Raw genomic sequence first — 16,621 nt, forward strand, 5'->3', positions numbered from 1 at the left:
ACAACCATACTTCTTATTTGTGAAAAGTCACCTGCTTGAGTCTTTAACATATACTCTCTTTTCATGACAAACTACATACCTCCAAAATAGCTCCTTTCCAGGTGCGTCCAGTCAAAAGCAGCATAGGATCGAAAGAAATATTTTGGCCATTAGGAGGGACACCCACCATGACACAAACTCCATAAGCCTTATTGGTGGCTAGAAAGGCAGCTGTCTTGGATGAAACACACACATATATTTGTCACAAACAAGAGGAAAACAAAAGCTATTCTATGATTGTCATATCCACGGTACTATAATAAAGAGCTACAAAACAATTACCCACCTAGTTTGTAAGTTGCTTATTATATGCATCATAACCTCACTAAGAATCTCCCTGTGACAAGTCTTGCTTAAAAGCCTAATTTCTTTTCCTGAAATCAGGAGCTCCTAGAAAACTCCAAATATGGCTACCAAGGCTCTGGGACAAAGTGACACACAGAGAAAGTGCTTTGAAAAATGCTGGAGCTTTCACTCAGGAAGAAGGAAAGAGTAGCTTGGTCTTCTCTTATTAGTTAGCTGAGCAAATAGTTATTTCCAAACAGGGAGATGATCTTGCCCTTCATAGAACTAACTGCAATGTCTCACCAAGAAGTATAGTGGCCTGGAAGGAACACAGAATTTGGAGTGAGGAGATCTCTGGGTTCTTATGCCAGATCAACTTTCACTAGCTATTTGACCATGGGGAAGTCACCCAAATACTCTGAGATTCAGTGTCTTCACTCATAAAATCAGGATATTAATACTTTGTTACCTCATACAGTTGTTGTAAACCTTAAAATGCTATATAAATTTCAGTATTTATTGTTATTATTATCATTATTATTGTCACATAATATTTGGGGCATTTAATTGAGGCAAGTATTCACTTAAATTTTATGTTCTGTGTGTTTAGTTATTCTCTTCTCTCCTCCTCTCCAGTTTTCTGGGTTTATATCCAATATTCATTAATTTTTTTTTCTTTAAAGAATTTAGATTTTTATGCTACTTCTAGATATGTCTGTCATCTTGGACTCTTTAAATGCCAAAAGACTCTAGAGCATTCCCCTTCTGGATATCCATTTTCTAAGTCTTTTCAGCTAGAACTTCTTCTGGGAATATGCTGTTCTTGATTTATAGGTTCTAGGTTATGAAGCAGCCTGAAAATTCATAGCTGTGGGGAAAATGGACCTTAAAGAAAGTCTGAAAGCCAAGTTTTATCAGGGAAATTAAGGCTATGGAACGTGGGAAAAAGAAAATCTAAAGTCACCTTAGATCCATCTGACTTCTTTGATTTCTTATCTTCCCATTAATATGTTTTCCAAATAATGGCTGAAGCCATAATGGCTTTTAGTCTGCTGCTCCCTATAATTACACATCACTAATATAGTGTGTCTTTCCTTTTCACAACCTTCTTAGGGAAGTAATTCAAGTATCTTCACCTTATAATAAAGAAACTGATGCAGAGAAGCTAAGGGGTTTGCCCATGGCTACTCAGCTAGTTACTATATTATTGCTGCTATTGGCAATAATAATAATTAGCATTTAAGATCTGCAGACTCTTTACACATGTTATAATTGGATCTCAAATATCTCTGTGAAGTACATGCTATTACTATCCTCATTTTACAGATGAAGAAACTGAGGCTGAGAGAGGTTAAGTGATTTGCCCAGGGCCACACAGCTGAGTGAGTTTCTGAGACAGGATTGAAGTCAGTTTTCCTGATTTGTGTCTTAACTCAGCATTACCTCTGTATAAGAACAGAGAGTCCCTGGCCTTCTTACTAAAATCTCTAAGATTCTGAAGACCAAATTCTGTAGGCTCCTATTTTTGTTACTGTATTTCAAGTGCCATCACAGTAACTAATAAATAGGAGGTGCATAATAAATGCTTGCTTGCCAAAATTCTGTTTCGTTCACTTGCAAGCAATATAAGAACATTTTCATTCTACCCCAAAGATGCTATTCGTGTGTATTTTATCTAGCTGATAAGAGCAGCATAGTTGATAGAATATATTTTCCCTGGCTAAAGGCCACCATAATAAGATAATCTAGCAAGGTTATGACTGAATTATGGCTATTCAGAGGAGCTCCTGGAACAACAGTGAATTGACCCCATTCTGTTTCTCACTTCTGTTTTATTGACCCATGCAATGAGTAGCATAATTCATTACTAAATGTTTCTTGCTGTTTAAAATTTTGCGTATTGGTTATTTTCACTTTTTAAACAATGGTTAATAGGATAAGGATAAGATAATTTAATTACATCCTGGAGTTGGGAAGACCTGAGTTAAAATTCAACTTCAGACACTTACTAGCTGTCTGACCCTGGCAAGTCACTTAACTCTCCTCAGCCTTCATTTTTTTCATCTTTAAAATGGATAATATAGCATTACCTTTCTCGGTTGTTGTAAGGATAATGAAGTAATATTTGTAAAAAGCCTTAAACCTTAAAGCCTTATGTAAATGCTAGCTGTTATTCTAACTCCAATTCAACTTGCCAGGAAACTATTCCAGCTTAGATGGCAGGAGGCTTGGAGCCTTTATGAATTTTATGTACACTCTGAATGTTTGAGCTTTTAAAGAAATTTTCAGAGAAAGGAAGTCAAGTGAAACTGGTATTTTGCTCTAGACTAAAGCTTATGAACTCATTCATTAACTTCAAGTGGACAGGTTGCTTTTGTAGTAGGGATGTTTGGGGTTTACTTCCTGAGGTGAGAGAGAAAGTGGGGACCTCAATGGAAGGTCATTTCCTGTTTTGTCCAGTGGGTGGACACAAGTGTGGTCAATTCTACTCACTCCCTCCAAAGAAAGACAGGGTAGAAAAGAGCTCCTCATCCAAACTGTCTTCCACAGTGCTCTTTTCTGGGCACCTTATATAAAATCAATTTTTATCAATTTTAAAGTGTTTACTCCTATTACAGGACAAAGATGGCATTTCTAATTATGGCTCAAGATTACTGATGATCCTGCTCTGCTCTCAGGAGACGAAGAATTATGGAAGAGAGCGTCATCAGGTCCTCAAGTGAATCTGTGATCTCATTGGTTTGGGTGTTTCATTCAATGATGCATTTTGATCTTCGCTGCACCCCCCCTGTTACCTTATATCCTGGGGTGACCCTTATCCATGTCTGCCCACAAGGCTATAACAAGAGTTCAAGCCAATGTTCTGTAGGCTTTCCTCCCTCTCTGAGACATACCAGTAGTACTTGGGTTCTCCAATAGTCATTATGGGCTCCCTACATGACCAGCTAGTATTTTTTTCCTGCATCTGTATTCCCTGATGACATCTTTTACTTTAGTTCTCTTTAGAATTCTTTAATTAGGATGTTTGCTGTCTGCTCATCCCCACCATGAGTCCTCCCATTGACTTTTTGGGAAACTTATTGTTTGTCCTCAACAGTTTTCCATCACCCACATCCATGTAAAACCAGTAGAATATTCTTATTAAAAAGGATGAGCTTTGTTTCTGGGAGAAGTTTGCAGTTATTAAAGAAGAAAACTGTGCTTTACTATTGTTACTGATATCACTAATAGTGGTTATTAACAATAATGCATATTTCTATTATATCTAAATGCTATAACTTCCTTAAACAAATATCTAGATCTTGTATTGCAGACCCCTGAGTAGTTGCATGATAAATAAGCTTCTTGTGCCAGTATTAACCAGTAACTGTGCTGCATTTCGTAGTTTGAGAAAATTACCTGGGATCTAAGATGTTAAGTTAATTGCCCAGGATCTCATATGCAGTATTTATCAGAGACAAAAGTTGAACAAATGTAAACCCGACTCTGAGGCCAACCTCTATCCATTCTCCTTTCTTGCCCCTCTCACATTTACATAGTACTTGAAGGTTCACTTAAAACATTCCTCAAAATGATCTTGTGATAGGTCATACAAGTATCATTATTCCCATTTTACAGATGAGCTCATTGAGCCTCAGACACAGAACTTTCCCATGGTGACACAGCTAGTAAACATCAGAGCTGGGATCTGAACCCAGGTTTCCTGACTTCAAGGCTAAAGCTCTTTGTACTAGTTTCTTTCAAATCTTTGGGTCTCCTAGACCAGCACTCCTTCCAATGCATAATGAAGAATTATGAAGCTTAATTCTTCATGAGATTAATCTAATAATCCAGTCCTGGCTATGTTTCCCCTTTTCAACTTAAGAAGAATGTCAGAAATGAATAACATTGCTTAGATAATACTTTAATACTGTCTGTATGCCCAGCAGGCAAACTCCAAAAGATGCAGATGATTTTATCATTTGTCCCTTGGATTTGCACTAACACCCTGGCCTTAGCTCACAGGTGAAGAAATCTCAGAGTATCATGAAATACTTACTGTTGTATCCACACGTCCAATAACTTCAAATGAAAAATCAACGCCATCCTCAGTCATTTCGACCAGAACATCTTGGATTGGTTTCTTGTAGTCCTGAGGGTTGATGCACTCAGTAGCGCCTACCTCTTTGGCCTTTGCAAATTTGTCCTTGTTAATGTCCACCCCAATGATCCGGGAGGCTCCAGCTGTCTTGCAGCCAATGATCACTGATAAGCCAACACCTCCCAGGCCAAAGACAACACAAGTAGAGCCAGGAGTGACCTGTGTGGTCAGAAAACATGAGAACTTAGATTTACCCACCCCTGGGTAGTGTACTTATACAATCTTTGTAATTCTTAAGTCAGTCTAAAATTCCCATGAATGAGTTAGTAATCTTTTGCTGTACAGAGAGCTAACAACAAAAGCCTTAAGGATTCAATAGATCATTTAACCTCTCTGAGCCTTGTTTTCTTCATGTGTAAAACAAAGGGGTTGAATCCCATGTTCTCCAAGGTGTTTTAAAGCTCAAAAAAATTTAATCAGGAGAGAGGTGTTAGCCACTCAACTCTAGGGTACTTGGCTTTAGCCATTTTATGCAGGAAGCAGAGAAGTGTAAGAGACCATGAGAAGTGACCAAAAATGTCCTTGAAGGAATGTGAAAAAATTGCAATGATGCCCCCATATTATCAACTTCTCTTACGGTTTACTTCGAGGAGCTATAATGTCAATATTAGGTGTCATTCTCCATACTGGTGCCAATTAACATCCCCATCAACCCTTTTTTTATTGTCTTCATGATCCTCTGAGCCTGAAAAATCCTCACTGTACAACCAAGCTGATGATAAACATTTCCCAGCTTAGTTGGGATGGACTTCCAAGGAGAAATAAGTGACCTAGGCAAGTAAGTGATGTTAGTGGATAGAACACCTGACTTGGAGTGAGCAACACCTGAGTTCTAATCCTGGCTTAGATACTTACCAGTTGTGAGACCCTGAGCAAGTCACTTAATCTTTTTCAGACTCAGTTTCTTCATCTCCAAAATGAGGATAATAATAATACCTAATGCACAGCACTGTTGTGAGGATCTTATTGAGATAAAATCCTTATCTACCTAGACCTTTCTACCTATCTATCTATCTACCTACCTACCTTATTATTTATCTATCACTATCTACCTATGTATCTATTATCTATCTATCCATTATCTATCTATCTATCTATCTATCTATCTATCTATCTATCTATCTATCTATCTATCTATGTTAGTAGTCTGTCCATTTTGCCATCTATCTGCCTATATGCTTTACATATGGGGATTCTGAGGCCCACAGACATGAGGTGACTTGCTCAAAGCTACATCATCAATGATATTTGAACTTCTGATTCCAGAGCATTTTCTCATTTGAGAAGAGGCAGTTCTGAAGTGAAAATATGACAAAAAATGCTGGAATTGAGTTAGGGTCAATTTTCTTGCTTCCTTAGTCTTCACTTCTTATTTTCCTGCTCTGTTCTTTATCTGAAATGTCCTGAAATGCAAACTGGTGTCAGAAGTTGAGGATGAACATTTCACTCCAGAAATTAACTTTTTGGAGAAAGAATGGGAGTGGAGGGGGCGGGGTGGAGGAAAGTGCTTTGGAAGAGGGGTACACAGGAATCTACTCAATCTGGTGGTGGTCAGATGCCTAGGAAATGTAGAGTATGAGAGTTCAGGATCTCAAGCAACTGATTGCTATGGATCTTCAATTGTAGTGTAGAACACTAGCCTGTGGATTGCCCAGAGAGGCCACACTGAGCCTGTCCCTGCTAATAGAAGCTCTCATTCTCACCTTGAAAGGAACAATAACGTTTGTTAAAGCTATATCTTTGGTAGGACAAAGCTTTTTATCTGGACTCCCTTGCTGTATGACCACCTAGTGCAATTTTTACTTTTTTTTCTAGTAGATAAACTTAGGCCCAAAGAATGACTTATTTAAAGTCATGTAATTTACATAATTTATGTAATTTACATAATTTAAGTATCAGAGCCAGGATTCAAACTTTTGGCCTCAGTTGCCAAATTCAGGGCTCTCTGTACTGGCCTACTGTGTTTCCTTATAAGAAAATATTTCCTTTCTAGCTACTAGTCCAAGTGTCTATTCTTTGGTTATGTGTCTTGTACCTTGCAGTCTGCTCTATTGAGTGAAGTAGATTGAAGCTCTCTTTCTTACCTTGGCAACATTTACTGCAGAGCCATAACCAGTGGAAAATCCGCAGCCAATCAGGCAGACTTTTTCCAGAGGAGCAGATGGATCAATCTTTACAACGGAGATTTCATCTGCCACTGTGTACTCACTGAAGGTGCTTGTGCTAGCCAAGTGATGAATTGGCTTTCCTCGGCAGGTAAATCTGGAGGTGCCATCTTGCAAGGTGCCACTAGGGAGTGATACACTAATGAAGGAAACAGACAGACAGACAGAGAGAGACACACACACACACACACACAAACACACACACACACATGGCGATGAGAGAGAGGCATCAACTCAAATACAATTGCGGTGCTATCCGAAGGGAAAATAGTAGAAACCTACTTATTTTCAGAGCAAAGGTTGCCATTCGGGTGCTTACAAACTTTGCATTTCCTGCACTGTGGAACAAAGAGTGGGATGACTTTGTCACCTATGGGGAGAAGAGAAAGCATTGTTAAAATTCTAGAATTAGAAGATTTTAGAATCTGACGTTCATCTTGTCCAAGCCTCATTTTATAGAAGAGGAAACTGGTTCCCATTGATAAGAAACAAAATTGTTATCACACTTTGTGTGTGTGTGTGTGTGTGTGTGTGTGTGTGTGTGAGGCAATTGGGGTTAGATGGCTTGCTCAGGTCACACAGCTAATAAATGTCTGAGGCAGAATTTGAACTCAGGTCTTCCTGATTCCAGACCAAAAAAAAATCCAACATTTAAGAATATAAGAATTTGAAACTTGGTTAAAATGCGTACTATGGATTATTCTGTAGAGTGTCATTATCCATCATTTTTTCTCTCTTCTCCACTACCAAGGATAGAGTTTGATTATTCAATTAGAATGTGAATAAGCAGATACATTGTAACCGGCAGCGGCCATAACTGGAGCTTGCAGTTACTTTTACCTTTCATCTTAAACGAACTTTAACCATGTCCATCCACAGTCAGTCATTTCTTTCTCATTCAGAGCATATGCTTGTGGTTGGGGATGATGTAGCCCTCACTGTAAAGCTGGAAGCTGCCTGACTACCTCGACTGTCTTCCATTTGGAATTTTTGTCTATCAACAACATTATCTTCACTAGCTTGAACAGAAAGTAAGAATTAAAAAAACAACAGAAAAAACCAACTCGAATGTTCCACTGTGCTTTGTATTTTACCTGGTTTTACAGAAGTCACCTCATCTCCAACGCTTTCCACAATCCCTGCAGCCTCATGCCCCAGGATTACTGGGAGGGGATGAGTCAATGACCCACTGATAATGTGGTCATCAGAGCGACAGATTCCTGTTGCCACAATCTGCAAGAGAAGAGAGGATGACACCTTTGAGAGTTTACAGGAACTCCTTGGGACCTATGCACGTCATGCCTGCATCTCTTGAATACTTGTTACTGTTTACAGTAACAGAACAACTTTGAGTGACTAAGTCATTTGGACTATTATAAATACACAAATTAAGTGCAACGGACATATGAAGGAAGACATATTTGGATCCAGAGAAAGAACTGATAAATAGAAGTATGCATAGAATAATTTTACACACACACACACACACACACACACACACACACACACACATATTTGTGTCCAATGGTAGCCATCTCTAGTGTGGAGAGGGGATAGAAGAAAAAATTTACATGATAACTTTATTATATATTCAAAAGGAATACCAAATTGTACATAATAGATTTAGAGTTTTATGTGCAATCATCTTTTTCAAAAACTGCACTGCTATGGAAGTGCTTCTTTTATTTCACAAATTAAAAAATACAATAAAAAGGGTAAAAAAAATAAAATGATGATAACAGGTTATGGTGATGATCTGGTGTTATCATTGTCATCATTGCCATGCACCATCATGAGTGAGTGATACTATGGAAGAATATACTATATTCAGAATCAAAGGACCTGGGTCCAAAACTTGGCTCTGCTCCATGGACAAGTCCTTTCACTTTTGCCATTGCAATTTCCTTATCTATAAAATGACTAGGTTGGACTAGATGTCCCCGAAGCTCCCTTCCATCTAGAAATCTAGAATGCTATGATCATTGTTATCACTAGAAACTCTAGGGGTATACTCCACCCTCAGACAAATAAGTATGATATAAGCTGGGAATAAGAATGAGGAGAGATTCAGACAAAGCAGTCAATGAAAATATAAGAGCTTTCAGTTGGAGAAATTTGGGAAGGATTCACAGAGCCAGGGGTTTCTAAGCTTGGCCACGAAGGAAAAGTCCTTCAATGGGGCAAGTTCTAAATTCAAAAAAAGAGGAGGCAGCTAGTTGGCACAGTGGGTAGGGCACTGGTTCTGAAGTCAGGAGGACCTGAGTTCAAATCCAGCCTCAGACCAAACACTTGACACTTACTAGCTGTGTGACCCTGGGCAAGTCACTTAATCCTAACTTTAAAAAAAATTCTTTTTAAAAAGTTAAAAAAGGAGTGCCTTCCATTAATATATAATCCACAGAGGCAGGAAGGTGGAGGAGGAGCTCATGGAACTGCTAGTTGCCCTATGTGGCTAGAATGGAGACATCAAGAAAGTGAGGAGTGGGCTTAGATTCTTAAAATCTAGCCACTGCTCACATTCTTATGATCTAGCCAATAGTTTACTGATATTCAGACTCCTTAAGAGTCTGCCCAATATGACAGATATTCTAATAAACCTTGTCTTTGGCTGAAAAAAAAAGAATGTGAGGAGTGGGAAATAAACGTGGAAAAGAAGGGTGAGGCCAGACTCTGGAAGGCTTTACCTGATAGTCTATTGAGCCTGTATTTCATTCGATAGCCAACAGAAAACCACTGCAATTTTTAAACAAAATCATGTCATGGCCAGATTGGCACCTTAGGAATAAGAAGTGACTTGTTAAAATTCACATAGCTTATAACTGGCTAGAGCCCAGTTCTTCTGACTTGTTGGCTACTCTCTGTTTTACTCTACAATAGGCAGTGTGGTAGAATTGAAAGATCATTGGCTCTGAAATCAGAAGACCTGAGTTCAAATCTTGATTCTGATGTTTACTTTACCTCCCCTGTTACTTTGGGCAAATTATCCAACCTTCCTGGGCCTCAGTTTCCTCTTCTGGGTATTCTAGATGGCCTCTGAGGACCCTTCCAGCTTTTGACCTATATTTATATATCAATAGCCTCTTCTGTAGTAGTTTGAAGATTCTTACCAGGCTGTTTTGGGGATGGTGGGCATGGGAGGCAGGACTTCTTATCTACTTTCCCATCCCATCTAAATGCAAAGAATATATAACTTATCTCTGGGCATTGTTCAACCCCTTAATCACTATCCATTTCCTTCCCTCAGGTAGTGGTCTAATGTTTCAGAGTTTGAAAATGATCTGTTTTCTTTCCCAGAAAAAAAAAATCAAATTTAGTGTTGGAACTGCAGCCAATGTTGAACATAGTATCCTTCTATAACTTGAGGGTTTCTTTCTTTTCTTTTTTCTTTTTTACCTTAATTCGAACTTCATTGGCCTTGGGTGGGGCAACTTCTATTTCCTCAATGGATAAGGGTTTGTTGGGCTCCCAAAGAACAGCAGCTTTGCATTTAATGACCTGGAAAATGAAACAGAAATGAGGTAAGTGACTAGTGATCCCTTCTGGAGAACAGTATTACTAACTTTCTAAACCTGAGAGGCAGTTTGAGTTTGAGATGTCTGTGAGACATAGACGTGAGAAACATGCAGCAAAGAGAGGGACTGGGATTCAAGAATGATATTTGAGCAAGATATGTAGATTTGGGAGTCCTGGCTGTTTGCATGATCACTAAATCCTGGGGAGCCAGAGATGCGCTGGAGCCAGCTCACACTTGTTGGAGATGACTGTAAAATTTTCAGTATGAGCATTTATACCTTAGAAATCAGCAAAGCTACAAATAAAAGCTTGCTTTACCTTTTTCTTGATTATCTAGACTTAAGAAAATGTTAATAATGTAGATTAAACCTGTATGGCATGCTTTTGGAAAGTTCAGAAACCCAGTTGTTAAACATTTAGTAGCACAATCTCTCTCTCTCTCTCTCTCCTCTCTCTCTCTCTCTCTCTCTCTCTCTCTCTCACACACACACACACACACACACACACGCACACAGACAGACACACACAACCACACACACACACACACACTACACACAGACTGTGTATTGGAATTCCTATTAACCTTTTCTGTGTGTCATCTATAGAAAGGGTTATGGGTAGACCAAATATTTCTACCCTGAGGCTATAGTAAATTGTCTCTCCACAGAAAGTTAGTGTGTCTCTAGGAAAAAGGCTAGTCAAGTCAATACATTTATTAAAGGGCCCACTATGTACTGTGTTAAGCACTAAGAATACAGCACCTTTTGGTATTCCAGAAAAGCTAATGATTTTAAATGCATAAAACAACACATAGGATTACAAAGAAAACCAATCATATTGACACATAGTTACCAAAATTAAAAAAAAAAAAACTTCAAAGTGGGGCAGCTATGTCGCACATTGAGTAGAGCTCTGGCCTTGGAGTCAGGAGGAGCTGAGTTCAAATGTGACCTCAGACACGATATACTTACTAGCTGTATGACCCTGGGCAAGTCACTTAACCCAATTGCCTCACCAAAAAACAAACAAACAAGCAAACAAACAAACAAACAAACAATAAATGAGGAGATGAAGTAAGAGTTTAAAAAGTAGAACACCTTCAGGTAATGAGAATCAAAGGTATGGTCTTTGTAGAGTGGCAGGAAGAGTGGAAGGTGTCAGGTTGTAAATTCCTTTAAAAACCAAAAACACAATTTTAGGGTTGATCTTGAGGTAATAGGGGCTCTACTAAAGTTTAATGACCTTAGGTATAGGCTGACTTGCTAAGTCTCAAGTCAGGAAAGTCTTTGATCAAGATATTAATTTCACATTAGAAAGTAATTTTGGAGGGCCTCTTGTGCATTTACATTAACTTTAAAGTTTTAACACAAAACATGGAAATTGAATCAAATGATTTCATTTGAGGGACTGCATTATAATAGTCTCTAAATTATGACTCTAATAATACTTAATACCAAGTCACTGATAACCTAATGTAGTAGAAATTTCAGTATTAGGAGGTCTTGCAACATTAGTCAGGCCAAGTCACGTAGCATTTACAAAGCTCAATGTTCTCACCTGTAAAATGGGCATAGCAATAATTCGTACCTTCTTCACAGATTTGTTGTAAAGATCACAAGATAAAGCATGTAAATTGTTTTGCAAATCTGAAAGCTCTATCAAAATGCCATTACTATTATTAAATCATTCCTATAATTATAATTATTAAATTACTATTTGCTATTACTATTATTAAATCCTTACTATTACTATTATTGAATTATTATTTGCTACACTATTATTATATCAACACTATTACTATTATTAATTACTATTATTAAATTACTATTTACTATTATTATTAACTCTTACTATAATGAAAACTCTATTTACTATTACTGTTATTAAATTATTCCTATTATTAAATGACTTTATTAATTACTAAATCATTACAATTATTACCATTACTATGTACTGTTCTTATTAAATCATTACTATTATTACTAATACTGTTATTAAATTGCTATTTACTATTATTATTTTAAAATCATTTCTTTTATTAAATTACTAATTATTTTATTATCTAAATCATTACTATATTACTGCTTACCATTATTACTATTAAATCATTACCATTATTCAATCTCTAAATGCACTCATGTTCACACATAAAATGATTTCTCTATATCTATCCTCCACAAAGTCTTAGGCTGATATTTCATACTGCTGTGAACATGTCCCTGTTGTGTGGAGCAATGTGAAAAGAAAATAAGTTCTGTCCTTTTCCATCCTCTTTCTTCCTCTTCTCTCTCCTGTCCTCCTCTCCTTCTCTCCTACCAGAACTAGTGCTCAGTTATAAATACATTTAATCAATGTTTATGGGCCAATGATGAGAGTCTAGACAGCACAATTTCCACTGCTTTATGGGTCTTAATGATTTGATGCTAGGTGTTAGAACACTAAGTTATATATAATGCAGTCCTCCCAATTCCACTAATGAAATCATTTCTCTAATTTCAATCCTTTGTGTTTCTTTAAGAAATAAACACAATGATAGAGGAGATAAGATGAATTATGTTCTTCTAATGTAAAGTAAGCTTCTTCATTAAAAGACTTCACTGAGTCTAGACTTAGCCAAATCTGGTTTGGAGTTAGCTCCCTATATACCTGTGCATTTCTTTTAGACATGGAAGGAGAATGTAAATGATTAGATGCGCAGGCCAGACAAAATTGGAAAAAAATAATACATTGGTACTTCAGAATTTTCTCTCAGTAAACAAATCATACTTTGCTGATAATTATTTTAAAGAGTATTATTATTCATAGATTCAAACAATAACAGTGTATGTACCTCTTTAGCAATTATACTTAATAAGGCTATTAGTAATGGTAAGTAAAGTTTCTGCTTACTTTTCCTGCTGTGGCCATTCTGTGGTCACGGTTTTCCCTTTGCTGTGCAGGTCAATGGACTGTGCCTGAATTTCTTCTGACTCCCTAGCTGCCTTGTTGAGCAAAGCAGAAAGATCACAGGAAGCTTTGTGTCTAGTCTGGATTAATATACTCTCTCAAACACATGACTTCGGGCCTTGAAACTCCTCCTATTAGCTGATCTTTCATTCTCATACCTGGCGGACAAGAAAATGCACTAAGACGACATTCATCTAAAGTATCATGATTGTATTTTTGAAAAAATCCCTGCAAATAATCCTTTTATTGCTTTGACTTTATTTTCTTTCCCCAGCCCTACTTGGCATCCAGATAAGATTAGGGGAAAATGACCATTAACTTGAAGGATTTCAAGGGTCATCATGGCTGAGAGAATAAATTGTGATATTTGGCTCCACAGGCAAATGAGGTTTAAAGGAACATAACTTTAGAAGTGTAAGTGACTGAAGAGGTCTAGTCCAGAACCACCATTTTGCAGACCGAGTCCTGATGAAGGAAAAAAAGAAGGAAGGAAGGGACGAAGGGTGGATGGAAGGAAAGAAGCAAGGAAAAAAGGAAGGAAAAAGGGAAGGAAAGAAAGGGATGGAGGAAACAAGAAAGAAAGGAAGAAAGGAAGGAAGGAAGAAAGGGAGGGGAAAGGAAGGAAGGATGGAAGGAAGGGGAGAGGGAAAAAAGCATTTATTAAGCACAACTATATCTTTTGATCCTTTAAACCATCCTGACAGGAGGGTGCTATAATTATCCTCATTTCACAGTGGCAGAGACAGAGACAGGTAATAGGTGACCTGCCTGGGCCACCTAGCTAGGATGCATCTCAGGCTGGATTTGCATTAAGGTCTTCCTGATTCCAGCTCAGGGCTCTATCCTTCCTGCCTAGGATAAGGTGAAGTAAATGGGATTAAAATAAGGACAGCTCTGTGACACAGTAAATAGTGTTTCATGACTAGAATCAACAAGATTCATCTTCTTCAGTTCAAATTTATCCTTAGACACTTACTAGCTGTGTGACCCTGGGCAAATCACTTCACCCTGCTTGCCTCAATTTCCTCATCTATAAAATGAACTGGAGAACGAAATGGCAAACCATGAGTATTTTTGCTAAGGAACCCCAAATGAGGTCACGAAAAGTCTGACATGGCTGAACAACAATAAAAATTAGGGCTTTGAAAAAAAAATAAGCTAAGGAGAGGAAATTCTACACAGGGAAGAGTATGTTCCTCTCTCAGACTTTCTTTATCCTTCCTGAGGAAGCATTCACCATCCTCAGGTCTTCTGGGCATTTCCACTTGCCTTCTTAGTGCCTTCTTTGCAACTCCAAAGTAATAGAAGACTTCACACTTGTTTGGCACTATATTGTTTACAGGGTGTTATCACACATTATTATATTCTGTCCTTAACAACAGCCCTGGGAGAGAGGCAGGGGTGATTCTGGGGCTGCCTGCATCACGTCCTTACTATGGAACTGACCCTTAATCAATCACAAGTTATTAAGTACCTACACTGGGCCAGATGCTTTATTAGGTTCCAGGAGATTTGACTTGACAAAAGTGAGGCTGTCATTCTCTATGAAATAACATTCTAAAGAAGACCTTATCTATGTATCCTCATATATATCCATGTGCAGCCTCCCATCTGGGGCCATTTACCAAATTTCTACTCTTATTAGCTAGGGGGCAGCTAGATGGTGCAATAGATAGCATCCTGGGCCTGGTATCAGGAAGACCTGAGTTCAAGTCTGTCCTCAGACACTTATCAGCTGTGTGACCCTGGGCAAGTCACTTCACCCTATTTGCCTCAGTTTCCTCATTTGTAAAATGATCTGGAAATAGAAACAGCAAACCACTCCAGCATCTTTGTCAAGAAAACCCTAAATTGGGGGGAGGGGGAAGAGCCAAGAGGACAGTGTAAAAGCAGTGACTAGCTTGAGCTCTCCCCAAAACCCCTCCAAATACCTGTGAAAATGACTCTAAACAAATTCTAGAGCAGCAGAACCCACAAAAAAAATGGAGTGAAACAAATTTCCAGCCCAAGACACCCTGTATGGTTGATAGCAAAGGTCTGTTGCACCAGGCTGGGAGAGGAACAGAGTTCAGCATGAGTGTGAAGGCAAAGACCAGAACTCAGCAAACCTGGATCAGGGCTCAGGGGACTGAATCATGGGCAGCTGTGGTGGTTTCCATACTTCTCAGCCCACAAACGCCAAATACAATTTAGAAGGTCAGTAGGAAAGTTCTGTGACAGTGGTGAGAGAGAAGCTTGGTCCCAGCCCCAGTTCCAACATAGCCCCAGGGCTGTGGCTGCTTCCGGAGCTCTCTGCCCACAGATGGAGAGGGGATCTAGCAGCTTATCAGAGGGGGATTGCAGGGATATTTTTGGTGGTGCTGAGGCAGGAATCTCTTGCTTTGCCCATGCTGGGATTTGAGTTGCAGTCCTGGGTGGTGGTCCTAGGGGTGAGGGGGGTGCTGGAGAGATAGAGCTTATGGCATGGTGAAGAGGAAATCCTCCTCACAGTTTCAAGGTAGAAAACAGTGCTTGTGGTCACTCAAAGACCAAGCTGCCCAGGAAAGGAATAAACACCTCTCCTTTGATCATACCACCTTGGAAGAACTGAAAATTTAAAGGTCCCTAGAAGTATCTCTGAAAACAACTGCACAAAACCCCTAGAGCTTGGGACAGTACACCCTCCACACTGGAAACAGAGCCTTACCTTAACAAAGAGTTAAAAAGTCAAGTAATTGACTAGAAACATGAGCAGGCAGTGAGAAAAAAAACCTCAGACTATAAAATCTTACTTTGGTGAAAAAGAAGATCAAAACATACTACCAGAAGAAGACAACAAAGTCAGAGCTCCTACAGCCAAAGCCTCCAAGAAAAATATGAATTGGTCTCAGGCCGTGGTACAGCTTGAAAAGGATTTTGAGAAGCAAGTAAGAGAAGCAGAGGAATAATTGGGAAGAGAAGTGAGAGTGATGCAAGAAAACTATGAGAAAAACCAGTCAACAGCTTACTAAAGGAGACCTAAAAAAATATTGCAGAAAATAACACCTTAAAAAATAGACCAACCCAGGGGTGGGGGTAGGTGGCACTGTGGATAGAGCACTAGCCCTGGAGTCAGGAGGGCCTGAGTTCAAATCTGGCTTCAGACACTTACTAGCCATGTGACCCTGGCCAAGTCACTTAATCCCAATTGCCTAAAAATAAAAAATAAGAAAATAGACTAACCCAAATGGCAAAAGAGGTCCAAAGAGGTAATGAGGAGAAGAATGCCTTAAAAAGCAGAATTGGCCAGATGGAAAAGGAGGTCCAAAAGCTCACTGAAGAAAATGATTCCTTAAAAATTAGAATGAAGCAAAAGGAAGCTAATGACCCTATGAGAAATCAAGAAAATATAAAATAAACCATAAAAAAAGAGAAAAGAGAAGACAATGATATATCTCATTGGAAAAACAACTGACCTGAAAAATAAATCCAGGAGAGGTCATTTAGAAATTACTGGACTACCTGAAAGCCATGATTGAAAAAAGAGCCTAGATATCATCTTTCAAGAAATGAT

At 38.6% G+C, this 16,621-nt stretch overlaps 1 protein-coding gene and 1 pseudogene across 2 annotated transcripts in view; one reads left to right on the forward strand and one right to left on the reverse strand.

Moving 5' to 3' along the window:
* Positions 1 to 13,164, reverse strand: part of LOC110204324 (alcohol dehydrogenase E chain-like) — a 16,343-nt gene extending 3,179 nt beyond the window's left edge. The window contains exons 1-7 of the mRNA XM_078148470.1: positions 13,033 to 13,164; positions 10,024 to 10,125; positions 7,725 to 7,863; positions 6,913 to 7,000; positions 6,550 to 6,769; positions 4,364 to 4,624; positions 80 to 214 (exon numbers count right to left, since the gene is read on the reverse strand). Of these exons, the coding sequence (XP_078004596.1) occupies positions 80 to 214; positions 4,364 to 4,624; positions 6,550 to 6,769; positions 6,913 to 7,000; positions 7,725 to 7,863; positions 10,024 to 10,125; positions 13,033 to 13,050 (963 nt within the window). The 5' untranslated portion in view covers positions 13,051 to 13,164. The remainder of the gene's footprint in view (positions 1 to 79; positions 215 to 4,363; positions 4,625 to 6,549; positions 6,770 to 6,912; positions 7,001 to 7,724; positions 7,864 to 10,023; positions 10,126 to 13,032) is intronic.
* Positions 1 to 16,621, forward strand: part of LOC110209639 (alcohol dehydrogenase E chain-like) — a 164,072-nt pseudogene that overhangs the window by 13,172 nt on the left and 134,279 nt on the right. The window lies entirely within an intron of this gene.

The sequence above is a fragment of the Phascolarctos cinereus genome, unplaced genomic scaffold, assembly GCF_003287225.1.
Source record: "Phascolarctos cinereus isolate Bilbo 61053 unplaced genomic scaffold, phaCin_HiC Scaffold_9;HRSCAF=440, whole genome shotgun sequence".
Taxonomy (NCBI): domain Eukaryota; kingdom Metazoa; phylum Chordata; class Mammalia; order Diprotodontia; family Phascolarctidae; genus Phascolarctos; species Phascolarctos cinereus.